Below are 15010 nucleotides of genomic sequence, written 5' to 3'. Positions count from 1 at the left end.
TTAATGCGAGTTATCGTTTCTCATGTTAAGTGTTTACGTTGCATATTCTTGTAATGTAAACACATAGGACAGGGTCTGACTCTGACCTGACGCCTTTTTAGAACAAGAAGGCTACGCTCGTACCCGGTGCTCAATTTATCGAGTCAGTCGTTTCCGCACGGTGTGTTTTTGCCGACGTACTTGTCTCGCCCAGCTGCTTAATAGGAGAATATCAGGTAACTGTGTTAAAAACATTTCTGTAGCATCGATGTAAAACGTCTGTCGTTGTTCTCTGTGTTTGCATAGCATCTAACGAAGTCATTTTACCGTTTATATAGAGGTTGCGATCTTTATTTTTGGTTGAATTAAACTGGTTGTGTTATAATCAACCAGCTAGCTAATGTTAGCCACCTTACTTCCTGAGTCTTTCTAACCACCCAATTGACATAATGTCATTGATGTCTTGTCGACATCGACCAGGACACTTCATATGTTTTTACCAGCTGCTTTGATCAATGACATGAGCTCATCAGTGTAAATGTCTTATCCCTAATGTTGCCTCCGTGTTCGTGACGTCTCTTCTGATATTTCTAATCATAGATCATGGAGTTTGCTGAACTGATAAAGACCCCCAGAGTGGACGGGGTGGTCCTGCACCGACCCTTTATGCCCACGGTGGAGGGAACTCTGTGTTTAACTGGCCACCATTTGATTCTCTCCTCTAGACAGGACAACACAGAAGAGCTTTGGCTGCTCCATTCAAACATAGACTCCATAGAGAAAAGGTGATATCCGTACTGCTGTTGGAGTTTATAGTTTTTTCGCATAGCTGTTATGAACTGACTATAAAAAAAAGGTTTCTTTGGGTTCATCAAACAATGATGAAATAAACAGGACTTCAAAACATTTTTACAAAACAAAATCTGGAAAGTTTGGCACACGCTATTTGGAGACCTTTAACTAAAATCTTGTGCAGCCAATTGTCTTCAGGAGGTACTTAACTTTGAAGAAATTTGTGTAATTGAAAACCAACACTGCATATCAATCTAAAAACACCATCCCCATGATGAAACATTGTGGTAACAACATAATTCTGTGGGAATGCTTTTAATCAGCAAGAGAAGGAAAGCTGGTCAGAGTTAAATACAGGGTTATCCTGGGACAGAAGCTGTTAGAGGCTGGAAAAAAGATGTGAAACTGTAGTAAATGTTCACCTTCCAGCAGGACAATGACCTAACGCAGGGGTCTCAAACTCCAGTCCTCGAGGGCCGCAGTCCTGCAACTTTTAGATGTGCCTCTGCTGCACCACACCTGAAAAGAATAATTAGGTCATTAGCAAGGCTGGGAGAACTGATCTACACAAGCAGGAGGTAATTAAGCCATTTCATTCCAGCGTTTTGTACCTGTGGCACATCTAAAAACTGCAGGACTGCGGCCCTCGAGGACTGGAGTTTGAGACCCCTGATAACGCATACATCTAGAGCTACAATGAAATGTTTTAGACCACAGTATGTTAATATGTTAGAATACTCCAGTCCTAGTTCACCGCTAAATCCAATAGTATCAGTGGACAGACTTGTAAATATGTACTGATGGTCTCCATCCTGTCTGACTGAACTTTTAACTATTTTGCAAAAATTGGACAGCATTTTTGTCTGTAGATGTGTAAAGCTGGTAGAGACATTCAGCAAAAGACCAGAAGCTCTAATGATGAAGGGGGATGAGCATAAATTCACACCTTGTGTCAGATTTTGTTTTCTGTGTGTGTTTTTTTTTTCCTATCAATTTGATATAAGGCTGCAAAAAGGACCTCAATGCACTTGATTTTGCAGTGGTAAATATTGACAGAAGTTACCAATAATGGATGCTGTAATTCTTAAAATTAAGCAGTGCAGAGAGACTTTTAAATCCTTCACTTCATGTTTTTTACTACTTTGGTCCATGCCTGGTTAAACGTTATCAGTATGACGGAAAATAAAAGCTCAAATACAGTACATACAGTAAGTATTCACACAAAGAAGAGTTTGAGGAATGGCTATCACCATGTATACTGAGACTATATGACACTAATTAGTCAGTGTAGACATCCAGGTGGTGACTCATCAATATCTATACTGGTTGGAGAACCTAAATTTGTTCGGACAGGATATTTTAGTCTAAGACCATCTTAACTGCTTGTCTTTTAGATTTGTTGGCTCTGTTGGAAACATCATTGTTAAATGCAAAGACCTGAGGGTGATCCAGCTCGACATTCCTGGCATGGATGAGTGTCTGAACATTGCCAGCTCTATTGAGGTAAAGGCTCCAGGATAGGGCATAGAGCTGTTGATAATTACCTTTTTTATTGGGTATAGAGAAATTCTGTGCATTCTTACTAATATTGTTTCATATGTTTGTTCTCTCTCTCAAGGCTCTGTCCACACTCGACTCTGTCTCTCTGATGTATCCTTTCTTCTACCGGCCCATGTTTGAAGTTATTGAAGACGGGTGGAATTCATTTCGTCCTCAGGATGCTTTTAAGGATTTAGAATCGATGGTATAATGATGATTAGTCAGAAGAATATTCACCATACTTGGATTTTAGGCCTGTAGCACTTATTTATATCTCCATATAACACAACACTATTCCTTCTCTCAGACAGATGAGTGGCGACTGAGTGAAGTTAACAAAGACTTCACTGTATGTTCGTCATATCCCCATCTAGTGGCAGTTCCTAAAAGCATTGACGATGACACGCTCAGGAAAGTAGCTACATTCCGCCATGGTGGGCGTTTCCCAGTGCTAAGCTACTACCACAAGAAGAACGGTATGGTCATGATGCGAGCGGGGCAGCCCCTCACTGGCACCAACGGGCGGCGCTGCAAAGAAGACGAGAAGCTCATCAACGCCACCCTGAGGCCAGGAAAACGGGGATACGTAATCGATACACGGACCATCAACGTCGCCCAGCAGGCCAAAGCTCGAGGCGGCGGGTTCGAGTCTGAGGGTAACTACCCACAGTGGAGGAGGATCCACAAAGCCATTGAAAGGTGAGCGGTTACGAAAGGATGCAGTGCCTTGTAAAAGCATAACATATTATCACGTTGCAAACATAAACTTCAAGGTGTTTTATTGGAATATTAAGTTGTAGACATACATAAAGTAATTGTGGGAATGGATTTTCATCCCCACAATTAGTGCACAATCATTTACATCCACCTCTCTTGAATTAATACAGTTTGATGCAATGAAGACTTTTAAGGTATGTTTCTACTGACTTTGCATGTAAGATATTTTGTTTTCCATTCTACTGTGCAAAATGGTTCAAGCTCAGTCAGATTGGATGGAAAACATCTGGCAACATTAGTGTTTAAGTCTTTCCACTTCCTCTCAGTTTTAAGGAACATTTTGCAAGCCACTACACATCATTGCAATATGTTACTGTTATAAAGCAGTGTAGTTTTTTTCTTTAAATAAGTTGTTTTATGACATATGTTACATGTCAAAATATATAAGTTTATGGGGTAAAATATCTGTTCATTTTCAGGTACACTGTCCTCCAGGAAAGCCTGATTAAGCTGGTGGAGGCCTGCAGTGATCAGTCCCACAGCATGGACCGCTGGTTAAGCAAGCTGGAAGCCTCCAACTGGCAGACTCACATCAAGGAGATCCTCACCACTGCTTGCTTGGCTGCCCAGTGCATTGACAGGTCGGGATCTATCTTACATTTGAAAGCTCTAATTGTTACACGGAGACATCCTGGGAAAAAAAGCATGATCACGTGTGTGCTTCAGGGAGGGAGCGTCGGTGCTTGTTCACGGAACAGAGGGGACAGACTCCACCCTGCAGGTGACGTCCTTGGCTCAGATCATCTTGGATCCGGCCTGCAGGACCATTAAAGGTTTCCAGAGTCTGGTGGAGCGAGAGTGGCTCCAGGTTAGCCTTCAGGAGCATTGATTCATTGTCTCTCATGTTCTTTTATGACTTGGGATGGAGTTTTAGTCATGGCAATATCTTCCTTTTTAAACCACCTATTCAGGCAGGTCACCCGTTCCAGCATCGCTGCGCCCAGTCCGCCTACTCCAACAGCAAGCCGCGGCAAGAGGCTCCCGTCTTTCTGCTCTTCTTGGACTGCGTGTGGCAGATCCTTCGGCAGTTTCCCTGTTCTTTTGAGTTCAATGAGAGCTTCTTGGTGCTGCTTTTTGAACATGCCTATGCCTCCCAGTTTGGTACCTTCTTGGGCAGCTGTGCAGCGGACAGGTCAGGTCAAGTTACCATGTGCAGATGTACCAGATTATAAAAACCACCTGTTTGATTCTTTTTGCCTCATTTCTCTTTTTGGCAGAGGATGAATGTCAAGCTTTATTTTTCATATTTTTGTTCCCCTGTCACAGAGTCAGGCTGTCTCTTCCTGAGAAGACGGTGTCGCTGTGGTCATGGGTAAATCGACCTCAGGAGCTGGAGAATCTGACCAACCCACTTTACGAGGCCAACAGTCTTGTGATCTGGCCCTCCGTGGCTCCACAGAGTCTGCTGCTGTGGGAAGGTAAGTAAAGGCTGAAATCATATCTGGCACAGGGACAAAGCCACTGTCCTAGAATATATAGAAAATGCATTAAACTGGTAACCATTCCAAAATCTTTTAGAATTAAAAACACAGAACACTGATTTGACTTTTAAAGTCTCTGTTACACTGAAGCTGATGAAACGTAGCAACAATTAATAAGTAAGCATATTTGAATAAAGTAATAAAGCATAGCAGAATAAAGCAATCTGAAATGGTTGAAAAGCTGAAACAGGAAGCAGGAAAAATATCTGAGACCATCTGGCCACACAGTTGCATATGGGTTACGTTTTATTTCCAGGTTCCAAGTTGTTAGGATTTAACCACCTTTGAATGACAAATGGTCTTCTTACTTAAGAAAAAATATGTAAAAAAAATCTGGAACAACTTTTACTTAGTAAAAATGTACTTTGAAGATTGCGTTTGTTTGATTATTTGTAAAATCTGTAACTGGGTGGAGGCTACATTGTTGACTGAATTCATTACCCACTAGTTTCTGTACAGTGTGTCTTTGACATAGTTTAGTTTAAATGCTGCTAAATGAAACCTGGCAAAGTCTGGTTGTGGTAAAGGAATATAATGCACCATAATGTGTCAATTGTTGCTGAAGATGATGTGATTGTATTTGCCTACAAACCTTACCAGAAGGGGGCACTAATGATCTCAGAAATTATAGCTTTCACAAGCTGAGTTCCCACTCACTCAGAAATGTATATTCAGGGGCGTGCTGTGGTGGCACAGGGTGTTAGCACGCCCCACGTTTGGAGGCCTTAGTCGCGGGTTCGACTCCCGGTCCCGACGACCTTTGCCGCATGTCTTCCCCCCTCTCCTCACCCTCCTTCCTGTCTGCCTACTGTAGAAAAAATACGAGCCACTAGCGCCGCAAAAACTCTTCGGAGAAAAAAATGGGAAAAAAAAAAAAAAGAAATGTATATTCAGCATGGGCGTAGGTTTGGATATGGACGGTCGTGACATGTCACGACCAATATTCAAGGGATATAAAATAGTCCCGACCAATTTTTGCCATATTAATAAAAAAAAAAAAACATGTATTTTTTAACAAAAACAAAATAAACGAAAATCTACATTGATTAGTTTAATATTTCAATATACTACGCAGTGGTAGCATTCATTTTAAAATTCGCTGTTCTGAACTATGACGACCCAAGCCACTATTGGCTCAAAGAACGTGGATCTTCGTTCTTTGATTAGCTGCACCAGGCGGCGGCGGCCAGCTGGCCACACGCGGAACGGAAGCTTGGTCCATGGTGCTGACAGTGAACGCGTCTCCTTCTGAGTTTGACATTTATTATGAGTCTCCGAGACCATGTCGCCACCAAAAAAGAAAAGGACGACAGACATTAGAAGTTATTTCGCTACCTCGCCTGTAAGTACAGTGAGTGGACCCATAAGTTAGATATCTATCACGCAACGCATTTGTGGTAAAGTCCGGTGTTTAGTAAGGTCAGCACTGAATGTGAGGTAGAATAGGTCTGTTAATTATGTAATACTTTTTCACATAGGATGCTCAGACAGCAGAGCAAGCAATTTTATGAATCTTTTTTCCTCTTAAATGCATAATATCTCAACAATTGGATCTTTTTCCTGAAGTGCAAGAAGTCATTTTTTGTTCTTATCTGCAATTGTGTTTGTTGTATAATCAGTAGATCCAGAGGATATTTCTTTTGATCTTACTTGTAATGTTTGCTGAATTTTGAAAAGGAAAAAGTAAAGTTTTCTTGAACTGATCTGCTGAGTATGACTGTATCTGGTTGCATACACAAGATGTATGATCTGGTTATGGTTGGGGGGAGGGGGCTATAAGCCAATGTGGTGCCCCCCCCCCACTGGTCAAAAATGGGGGGGGGGGTGTCAGTAAGTTGTAAGGTCGCACCAAAACTTAGACCAAACCTACGCCCTTGATATTCAGTGCAACTTAGTCTTAATCACTTTGCATTGATTCACTGTATTATTCATTAATGTATATTGCATATGTTAAACTAAAAGCAAAAAAATAAAGCAATTTTGTTTAAGAATTTATTTTGATAATCAGCAATTGAAATAATAGGTTCACTTAGCGAGTCTATCAATCAACAAAGTTTAATCTGTACAGCACTTTTAATACAAACAGGTTAATACAAACTTTAATACACAAAGTGCTCTGCTCAGGCTGAAACAGACACGTAGGTATAAAATGATCACTGGACATTGTCAAAAAAGGAAGAAACGTTTCCCTAAAAAATCGGATGAGGATGAGGAACCGAGGAGAAAAAGATGTGAAGCAACACAGGAAATATTCTGAAACATTTATGGACTTTAAGTTCTGAAACATGGCATAAAAAAATACTGTAAAATATCAAAATATTTGAAACTTGAAATCTAAAATAATGGATGACGAGAATAATAAATAAATAAACGAATGTATTAATGACCAAATTAATGATAAATAGCTAACAAAAAAATCAGACTGAATAGATGTGCTTTTTGTAGGCTTTTGAAAACATTGACATCTTTATCTCACTGTGAAATCCTGTTTTTATTTGAACTAAAACTTGCACTGTGGAACAATGTCTGTTCCAAATGAATAGTGAAATGAATGAGACTGTTCATGCTTGAAAGCATAACATCTCTGATTTCTTTATTTGTGCTTGGATGCACGTTTTGAAATAAACCTTCTGTGGAATTATTTAATGGAAAATAGCTAAACACTTTTAACTTTATGGCGTTACGGGCTGTGCTGTCACCTGAGCCTGCTGATCCTTCTCAACATATAACATCTTTATACCAGCTCAGTTAGCCATCATAAATCACATTAGGCTAATCTTAGTCCTGCAACTCTCTCATAGACATAGCAGTGAAGAGTCATAACCAGATAATAAGTGAAAGCTCATTAACGTTGGAAAAAGAAAAACAGGAACCTGTGCTTTATTATCTCGTTAGTATTGAGCAGCAACCAATACCTTTGTATTTGTAATTTGTAATTGCTTGTCTAATATTTGAAATGTTTTTGTGAGATTTTATTCAAATCAAAACATATAAGATTTATTGAAAGCTTCGTTAAGTTAACATTTTGGAAAGAGGACATAAACATTTTGTAGTTAATTGAAGCCATCGCCATGTTAGATGGTAAAACAAAAATGGTCAAATTTTGAATCCAAAGTATTTCAGAGCCGGTGAGGTTCAGATGCAAAATACATTTGGGAGTACAATTCAGAAATGTAACTTTGAATGTCTCTAGAGTAAATGATTTTCTGTTTCAAAATGAAAGTTCAGAACCAATGACAAGGACTTTCATAAAGAGATATTGGGGGGAGGGGTAATCTGTGCAGGGGTCAAAGGATTCAGGCTTTCTGTGTAAAAGGCCTCCCCCACCTAAAGCTTTAAACTAACACCCTCATTCAAAATGAAGTTGAAGCAGATATTTGAGAGCACACCGGAGCACATAAGATTCTGCTTACGGAGCGCTTTTACTTGAACATGATCCACAATTTTTGGGTCAGTTTGAAAGAACACCGGATGTCCAGCTGCTGATGTGGACACCGACAAGGACAAAAGGTTGATGTAAAGCTTTCACAGGATTGCTGATGCAATCTTGGCAGATTTTACTGCAGATTATTTTAAACGGAAACAACTGGGTGTCCTCAGTAATAAATGCAAATTACTCTGTCACATGTTTAGAATTGAAAAAAGGTTTAAATTAATTTTATTGTGATTAGTAAATATTGCTTCATGGAACAAACCAGTTCTAACTTTTTTCACACAGACTGTGCATCTGTTTTTAACACTCATTAATGTTGAATTCTGGCTACATTTCACTAATTAAATTTGACAGAAATAAAGCAAATCAGACAAAAATGTCTTATTTGATTATGAAAAGGATCCAATAGTCTGCTTGTAAGGCACACATATATCTGAACCTGTGCTTTCAGGAATTGCTTACGATTTTATATATTGAAACAACAATTTGCAGTCAGTCATAATCCGGTCTGGCACAAAGTTTTGGCAAAATATTTGCTTATGGATTTATTCATTACAGGTCCTTCAGCAACACGGTGATTGAGAACTGTTTGAGTTGTATTTTGTTCTTCCAGAAGACTTTCTGTTTTTCCTCTGCTAAATATTTACACCATGAAGTATTTAAACACCTTCAGGAGACCTTTTTTTTCTCTCTCTCTATTTTAAGATAAATCACAAAGCTTCTCCTGTTTTAGCTCAGTTACAACTGCCAACATTATTTCTATTTGCTAAAAGCCAGAGATTTTTATTTGTAACTTTCTTAGAATACATTTGGTTAGTATCAGGGATATGTTTTTTTTAAACTGCAGACAAGAAACGGTGCGTTCCAGGTGTAGCCCTAAAATACATCCACATGTGGGAATGAAATTAACTCAAATGTGTCATTTAACCTATGAGAGGTTTCAAAACCTCTCATAGGTTTTCATCCTCTGTTTTTTTTCTCCCACTTATTAGAGACTGTAATCATTCATTCTGTATGTAAACTTCAGATTTTTAAAACACTCTGACAAATAATTTTCTCATTATTGTGACATTTAGCAAATAGAAATCACTTTTGTGAATCTAACAGACCTAAAACAGGAGACCTTTAGTCTGATTTAAGTTCAGACAGTGAGAAATAAATGTTTGTATTTGGAGCATGCAAATATCTGGTTTCAACTGTATATTATACATGCATTGATCAGGAGTTTTATAGCAATACATAATTGTGTGAGACCATGCCCGTTTTGGATTTTCTTTATTACTCACCCTGTCGTCCTATTGTTCTGTTCCAGGAGTTTTCCTTCGCTGGAACCGCTCGTCCAAGTGTTTGGATGAGGCTTACGACGAAATGGTGCACATAATCGAATACAACAAGGAGCTTCAGAACAAAGTGAACAGTCTGCGCCGGCAGCTGGCTCAACTGGAAACAGACGATCCTCTGCTGAACACGCCATAGGGAGAGAAAAGTTGCAAGATGGTTTAAAGAAGGAGAAAATGTCAAAATAACTACAGAAAGGTCACATTCATCCTCTCCATAGGCTTTAACAAAGCTTAAGTTGGTTTCAGATATTTCAAGCTATACTCAAACTCAGTCTTTTTGATCTTTAAATTAATTTAGTTAATAATTGCGCGGTGATGATTCGTGGGGTTGATTCTTTAAAGCATGCAGTTCTGATAGGGGCTTCTAGCAAGATTTGAAGGAAAACATTTCACCTGATCGTAATCATATGTTGTAATATATGGAGCTTTGCACATGCAGAAAGGAAAATTCTTAATTATGCTCAAGCTTATCAGCTGAATTTACATTTGTAAAGCATCATCAAATGTAAATCTTACTTATTTTTGTCCATTTACATTTACATTTGTAATCACATCACACGTTAGTTATTTATTCATTTTTTTTCTAATTCTTTTTTTCCTGAGAAACTCTGTTCATGTTAATACAGGGTTCACATTCCTACCAAGCATGCTGCTATATGCAAGCGCCGTAAAAGCACTGCAGAGTTTCTATGGCAACATGCGTGGTGCTGTAAGGCGGTGTATGACTTTTTCAGCATGGTCAAGTAAAATGTGTAGGTTGGGTCAGCACCTTCTGTATCGTACATCAAGGGAGTTTTATGGAGATTTCCGACCAAATTATTTTGTATCTGCTATTAACAAATTATTCTCTGAAGTTCTGGTTAGTAGCAGTGCTCAAATATCAATTATCACATCCCTGTGTAAAATGATTCTACTAAATCATCAGCTATGTTGCTGGAAGATTTTAACAATGGTACAATGTGCCTTGTGGCAAAAAAAAGAGTCTGTTTCTGAGAGTTGATCACACTAACATTAATCTGCTTGAAAATATACTGAGGGAAAATGTTGTTTCAAACACTGATATGTATCTTGGCACCTATAATTGTGTAATAACTGTTAAGTTTGTGGGCAAAATACATGTTAAACATTAGGTACTGATGCACTTTTAAATTAGTTTTATTTTGTGTGTACAAAGCCATACTAAGTCTCAAAAATATACTTTTCTTATGTTTTTTAGTTTCCAACAGCTGCACTGAAAAAAATCATGGTAATATTTAACATGGATGTTGACACGTTAAACGCATGTCATCCAATGTGAAAAAGTGGCTTCCAATGAAATCCCAAACATGGGAGTCATTAGTTGCATTTTCTTTCTTATGCTTCAAAATAGGTTTATTTCTTGGAAATATTTTTTCTTTTTCAATTGTTTATCGTTAAGATGCAGGTTTCTTTTCTCGATTTTTATGTTTGCCAAACTACCATGATCTTAGAATCGTCGAAATTTTTTTGAGAAAGTGGAACAAAGTCAGGGAAGAACCAGTGTTTTGTTTACATGTGGCAAAAAATGACCAAAACGACATTTTTCTTTCACCTTTAGTGAAAATTGTCCCTCTCAGACCTCTTTCACATTTCAGTTTAATTGCTTCGATTTAGCTAAGCACAGTTAGCACTATCTTTGTGACCTTCAGCTGGTAATAAAACACTAAATGTTCCAGTTTAAAATTAGTGTTCCTCTTAAGTCATAAATTCCTGTGTTGGTTCTCGTTGTGCTGCCAAAGCAGGTCAGACCCATGAAATCGAAAATGTTATCAGACATTGGGGATGTTTATTTTGGCCTTGATGGTTGTAGAGCGTGCTCTCTGTCGAGTATAGTTACTCCTCACGTACGCCATTGAATTTAATCTGACATGGAGATATGGGATATAGCAACCTTGAGAATCTCCCTCTAACCAGCTTTGCAGGGCAAGTTTTCCCATCAAACAGTGGTGCTTCTACCTGTTAGTCATAATGTGATGACCTATGTTTGTTCAGAGCGCTTTATGTTGCTCTGCTTATTTGATCAAAACATGGGTTAGTGGGTAAGCATTAAAAGCACTGCGGTCCTATTTTAAATGTTTGTGTGTCAATAACTAAATGGATTAAATGTTTCTTTGTTTAAATGTAGTCTGCGCATTACAGTTGGACCGGATAATGTAACAGTCACACTAAAGTTCTTTAAATTGCATTGGAAAGAAACAGGGCTTCATTCAGCTATGCATTGTTTGTTGCCCTCTGCCAAAAGTACATTTTTTTGTTTGCAACAGTCGAAGGGCAGTGTAAGCCAAATCAGCGGTGTAGTGTGTAATTGTACAAATTTAAGCTTGCATTCAAGTGTCTGTGATTTTGGTATCTGTAAAGAATCAATGAACTCTAAAAAAAATAGGATTAAGCTTTAGACAGATAATAATTTTGTCTGTTCTGCTTACTGACTTTGTGCAATGCCTTACTGTAAAACCACAGTCCATCTCAATGTGTACTTTTATCACTGTTGATTACATTCTTAAGAAATCACCATTCAATTGTATTCAATGTTTTTTTTTTTGTTTTTTTTTTTTAAGTTTGAAGACATTAAAATGTAGAGTTTAAAGAAAAAAAATATATTTGTCACTGTTTTGTTCTTGGGATTACAGGGTAAACCCTGGTTAGGTCATCAATTCTTCAAATATCCATTTAAAAAAAAAACAGCAACACACACACTTAACCTTACAGTCATGTCTTTGGATTGTGCACTGAACAACCCACGCATGCACTGAGAGAACATGCAAACTCTATGCAGAAAGAATTCACTTATCTTTGTGCTTGTGGTAGAAGCCCTCCACTCTTAATGGCATTCCTGGTTAATATGAATGAGTTTTATTTATTCAGAAATAAGTTTTTAAAAAAAAATCTAACCTTTGACTTGAATAAATGTATTCATTTGAAAAAAAAATGGAAAGAAATGAGTGAGATTCTAATTTGTTTTTCACAAAACATTGGGAGGTCATTTACTGTCAGCTTCCCTGAAATGGTGGGTGTAGGGTTAAGGAAGAGTTCAACTAGATGTGATAAAATATGATTTTAATGCTCAAAACAATAGTGAAAGTTTACAGCTCATCTTGTCTTCAGTATGTCTTTGGACAGCCCCTGTTGGCCTCAAACAACCTTGAAAGATAATCACAGGATATACGCTTCATATTGTTTTTTCACCTGTTTGGATTAAGTGAGATCGGCTGACTCAGTTCAGTCAATAGGACTGAATTGAGTCACTCCTATTGGCTGAAGCAATTTGCGATTTGCATAAACATTAAGGGAAGCATTTTAAGCTCTAATCCACTATCAAGCTGGTTAGTGTGGCTTTGCAAGGCTGCAGAAACATTGTCCCATTTCTCATTCAGCTTGGATACAACTAATATGCTGCAATCTGTTAGAATTGAAAGAATTTTGTATGATTCTTTTTTGTCAATTTGTACAAATACAGATTTTTATTAGTAAGTTTATTGTTTTGACAAGCTCCAAAGGCTTATTTTATTTATCAAGTATCTTGCAGTAGTTCCTAGTTAAATTATGATTGTTGAACTTTATTTCCATCTTAGTTAACTGAGATAAGGATGAATATGTTCAAGATTATACACTGTTGTGTATAGTGGAGGATCTGTGATGCTGTGAGCCTACTTCACTTCCAAAAGTGCTCAGAACCTTAAGGTGCATGGTTTAATAAAATGTTTTAAATGTTAGGAGATTTATATTAAAATATCTGCCAGAACATTTAAATTGTGTTGCTGTAGGTTTCTTTCAGCAGGATGATGATCCAACACATTGTTTCTTACGGGAAAAAGAAAAAAGTGCCAGTTTTTCTCCAAATCAACATGGAAATGTGTCACCACACAAATGCAAAATCCCTTTTCACAGTCACCTTGGTCCTCAGACCAGTCCAACAGAAAAGCTGAAGGGTGAGCTGAAGATAAACACAAATATGAGGACTGTGGTCAAACTGAAGAGGTTGTGAAACAGAAATAGCTAAAAATTAATTTCCCTAAAATATGTTTTAACCTTAGGAAATAAATTCTTCTCCTATTGGCAAAAAAGAACTGTACAAAATTTACTGTTAATTTTGGCACCGGTAAATTTTGCTTGACAGTAATAAGAAGTGTGTTGTTATTGTTATTATGTATTTAACTTCAGAACTAGCTTACATGAACAAACATGTAAAATGTTACGTGCGATAGAGGAGCAACTTTCTTAGTGTAGCTGTGGAGGGCATCAGTTTCAGTCTGGCCCTTCCCTTCCCCTTATAACTTGTTTCAAAGTGAGTAAACAGCAACCCAGGAAGGTCCCCACTGATGTTGCCATTGATGTGACGAAGCAATCACTTGATGATGTGCCTCAAGAATAAATAGCTAACTGCTTTATACAGGCATGTATTGGCACATTGTTTATCATTCAGCTGCTCCGTTTGCAGTCTGTTCTCCATATTTTTAATGAAATTATCTTGAATCAAATATCTTCTCAAAATTTTTTCTAAAATTGTATTAGTGCTTAGAAAATGTACATTTTGAAAACTTAAAAAAAAAAATCCTCAGTCCTATATATTATAAAAAAATAAATATAACATTTTGCTGTTTCTCTAAATTATTGTTAAAATATATTAGGGATAGATTATGAATAAAACAAATAGTGCTATTAACATGAGTTTTACTAGAGGTTTTGATTGCGTTGGGCAGGTTTTACAGGTTTAGTTTTACCCTGTGTTTGGACTGGAATATTTCAATTCTGGCAACAGTGGCGAATGGCGCCATTTTTATTAATGAGCGTGACGCGCATGCACCATGCTGGATAAAAATATGACCCAGCTTCTACATGAGTGTTTTAAAAACACACAGACACAAAAATGTCAGTCTGATATTCATGAACTTTGGGACATGGATTGAAATTTTTTATTTTTTTTTGGTACCTATTTAATATTTAGTTTGAAATTTAGGGTCCATACTTTAATAATTCAATAACTCAAACAAATTTAATTTACGTTCAATTTAAACATGAAAACCGATTAGTTTTTGTGCCGAAACAACACTTGACCTTGTGCAATTTCGTCATTTCTTCTGGACGACGACTGACAAAGGAGAGGTCTCCTGGCGCTGCAGGTCGGAGGTCACAGAGGTAATGTTCACACTGTAATGTTCACACTGTAATCCACCATCTCTTATTTGCAGGTTTTCAGCTGAACTTCATGTTTTCCTTCTGGAGAGGATCGAGTAGGACCTGCGTTTCAGTTTGTTTTAACCCATTTTCTCTCCTAGACTAAGCAACTGGCAGACCTTTTGTTGCAAATAACTTTTTTTTTCTCATAGATAAAGTCACCAAAAGAGCTTCTACTGCAACTAACTCTTTTCTCCTGTAGAAACACTCCTGGAGCAGCTCTTTTTCTTTTTCTGTCCTTTCAAATCCCCTGGGGGTAGTGACAGACAATGAGTGACCTCATTGGAGGGTATGTGTGAGGAAGGGAGGGTCTCAAGAAGGCTAGTTTAAAGTACAGTATTTTAAAAATACATTAACTAAAATAAAAGGTAAAGCTGTTTTTTACATTTTATTCTTTTATTCAATAAAAAAAATCCTTAGACATGGTTTAAAGTAACTCTGAAAATAAAACCTTGTTTTTCAGGTTGAGTACAAAC

At 37.7% G+C, this 15010-nt stretch overlaps 1 protein-coding gene across 1 annotated transcript; it reads left to right on the top strand.

Annotated features, from left to right (window-relative positions):
* On the top strand, positions 1–11933 carry mtmr9 (myotubularin related protein 9). Its single transcript, XM_005800223.2, has 10 exons — positions 1–215; positions 580–764; positions 2166–2274; positions 2390–2515; positions 2618–3009; positions 3507–3668; positions 3754–3895; positions 3999–4219; positions 4354–4505; positions 9314–11933. Exons 2-10 carry the CDS (start codon positions 583–585, stop codon positions 9475–9477), a joined length of 1650 nt encoding a protein of 549 aa, XP_005800280.1. The 5' UTR covers positions 1–215; positions 580–582; the 3' UTR covers positions 9478–11933.
* The last annotated feature ends 3077 nt before the right edge of the window (positions 11934–15010 follow it).

The sequence above is a fragment of the Xiphophorus maculatus genome, chromosome 15 (assembly GCF_002775205.1).
Source record: "Xiphophorus maculatus strain JP 163 A chromosome 15, X_maculatus-5.0-male, whole genome shotgun sequence".
Lineage (NCBI taxonomy): Eukaryota > Metazoa > Chordata > Actinopteri > Cyprinodontiformes > Poeciliidae > Xiphophorus > Xiphophorus maculatus.
Note: the sequence above shows the minus strand (reverse complement) of the source record. Positions and strands in the feature narration are given on the sequence as shown.

What these genes read in the sequence shown, in the direction of transcription:
- mtmr9 (XM_005800223.2), top strand. Translation starts at nt 583, where the DNA reads ATGGAGTTTGCTGAACTGATAAAGACCCCCAGAGTGGACGGGGTGGTC. An exon ending in ACATTGCCAGCTCTATTGAG is followed by an intron (nt 2,275 to 2,389) that starts GTAAAGGCTCCA and finishes CTCTCTCTCAAG; the next exon opens with GCTCTGTCCACACTCGACTC. An exon ending in GCTGCCCAGTGCATTGACAG is followed by an intron (nt 3,669 to 3,753) that starts GTCGGGATCTAT and finishes TGTGTGCTTCAG; the next exon opens with GGAGGGAGCGTCGGTGCTTG.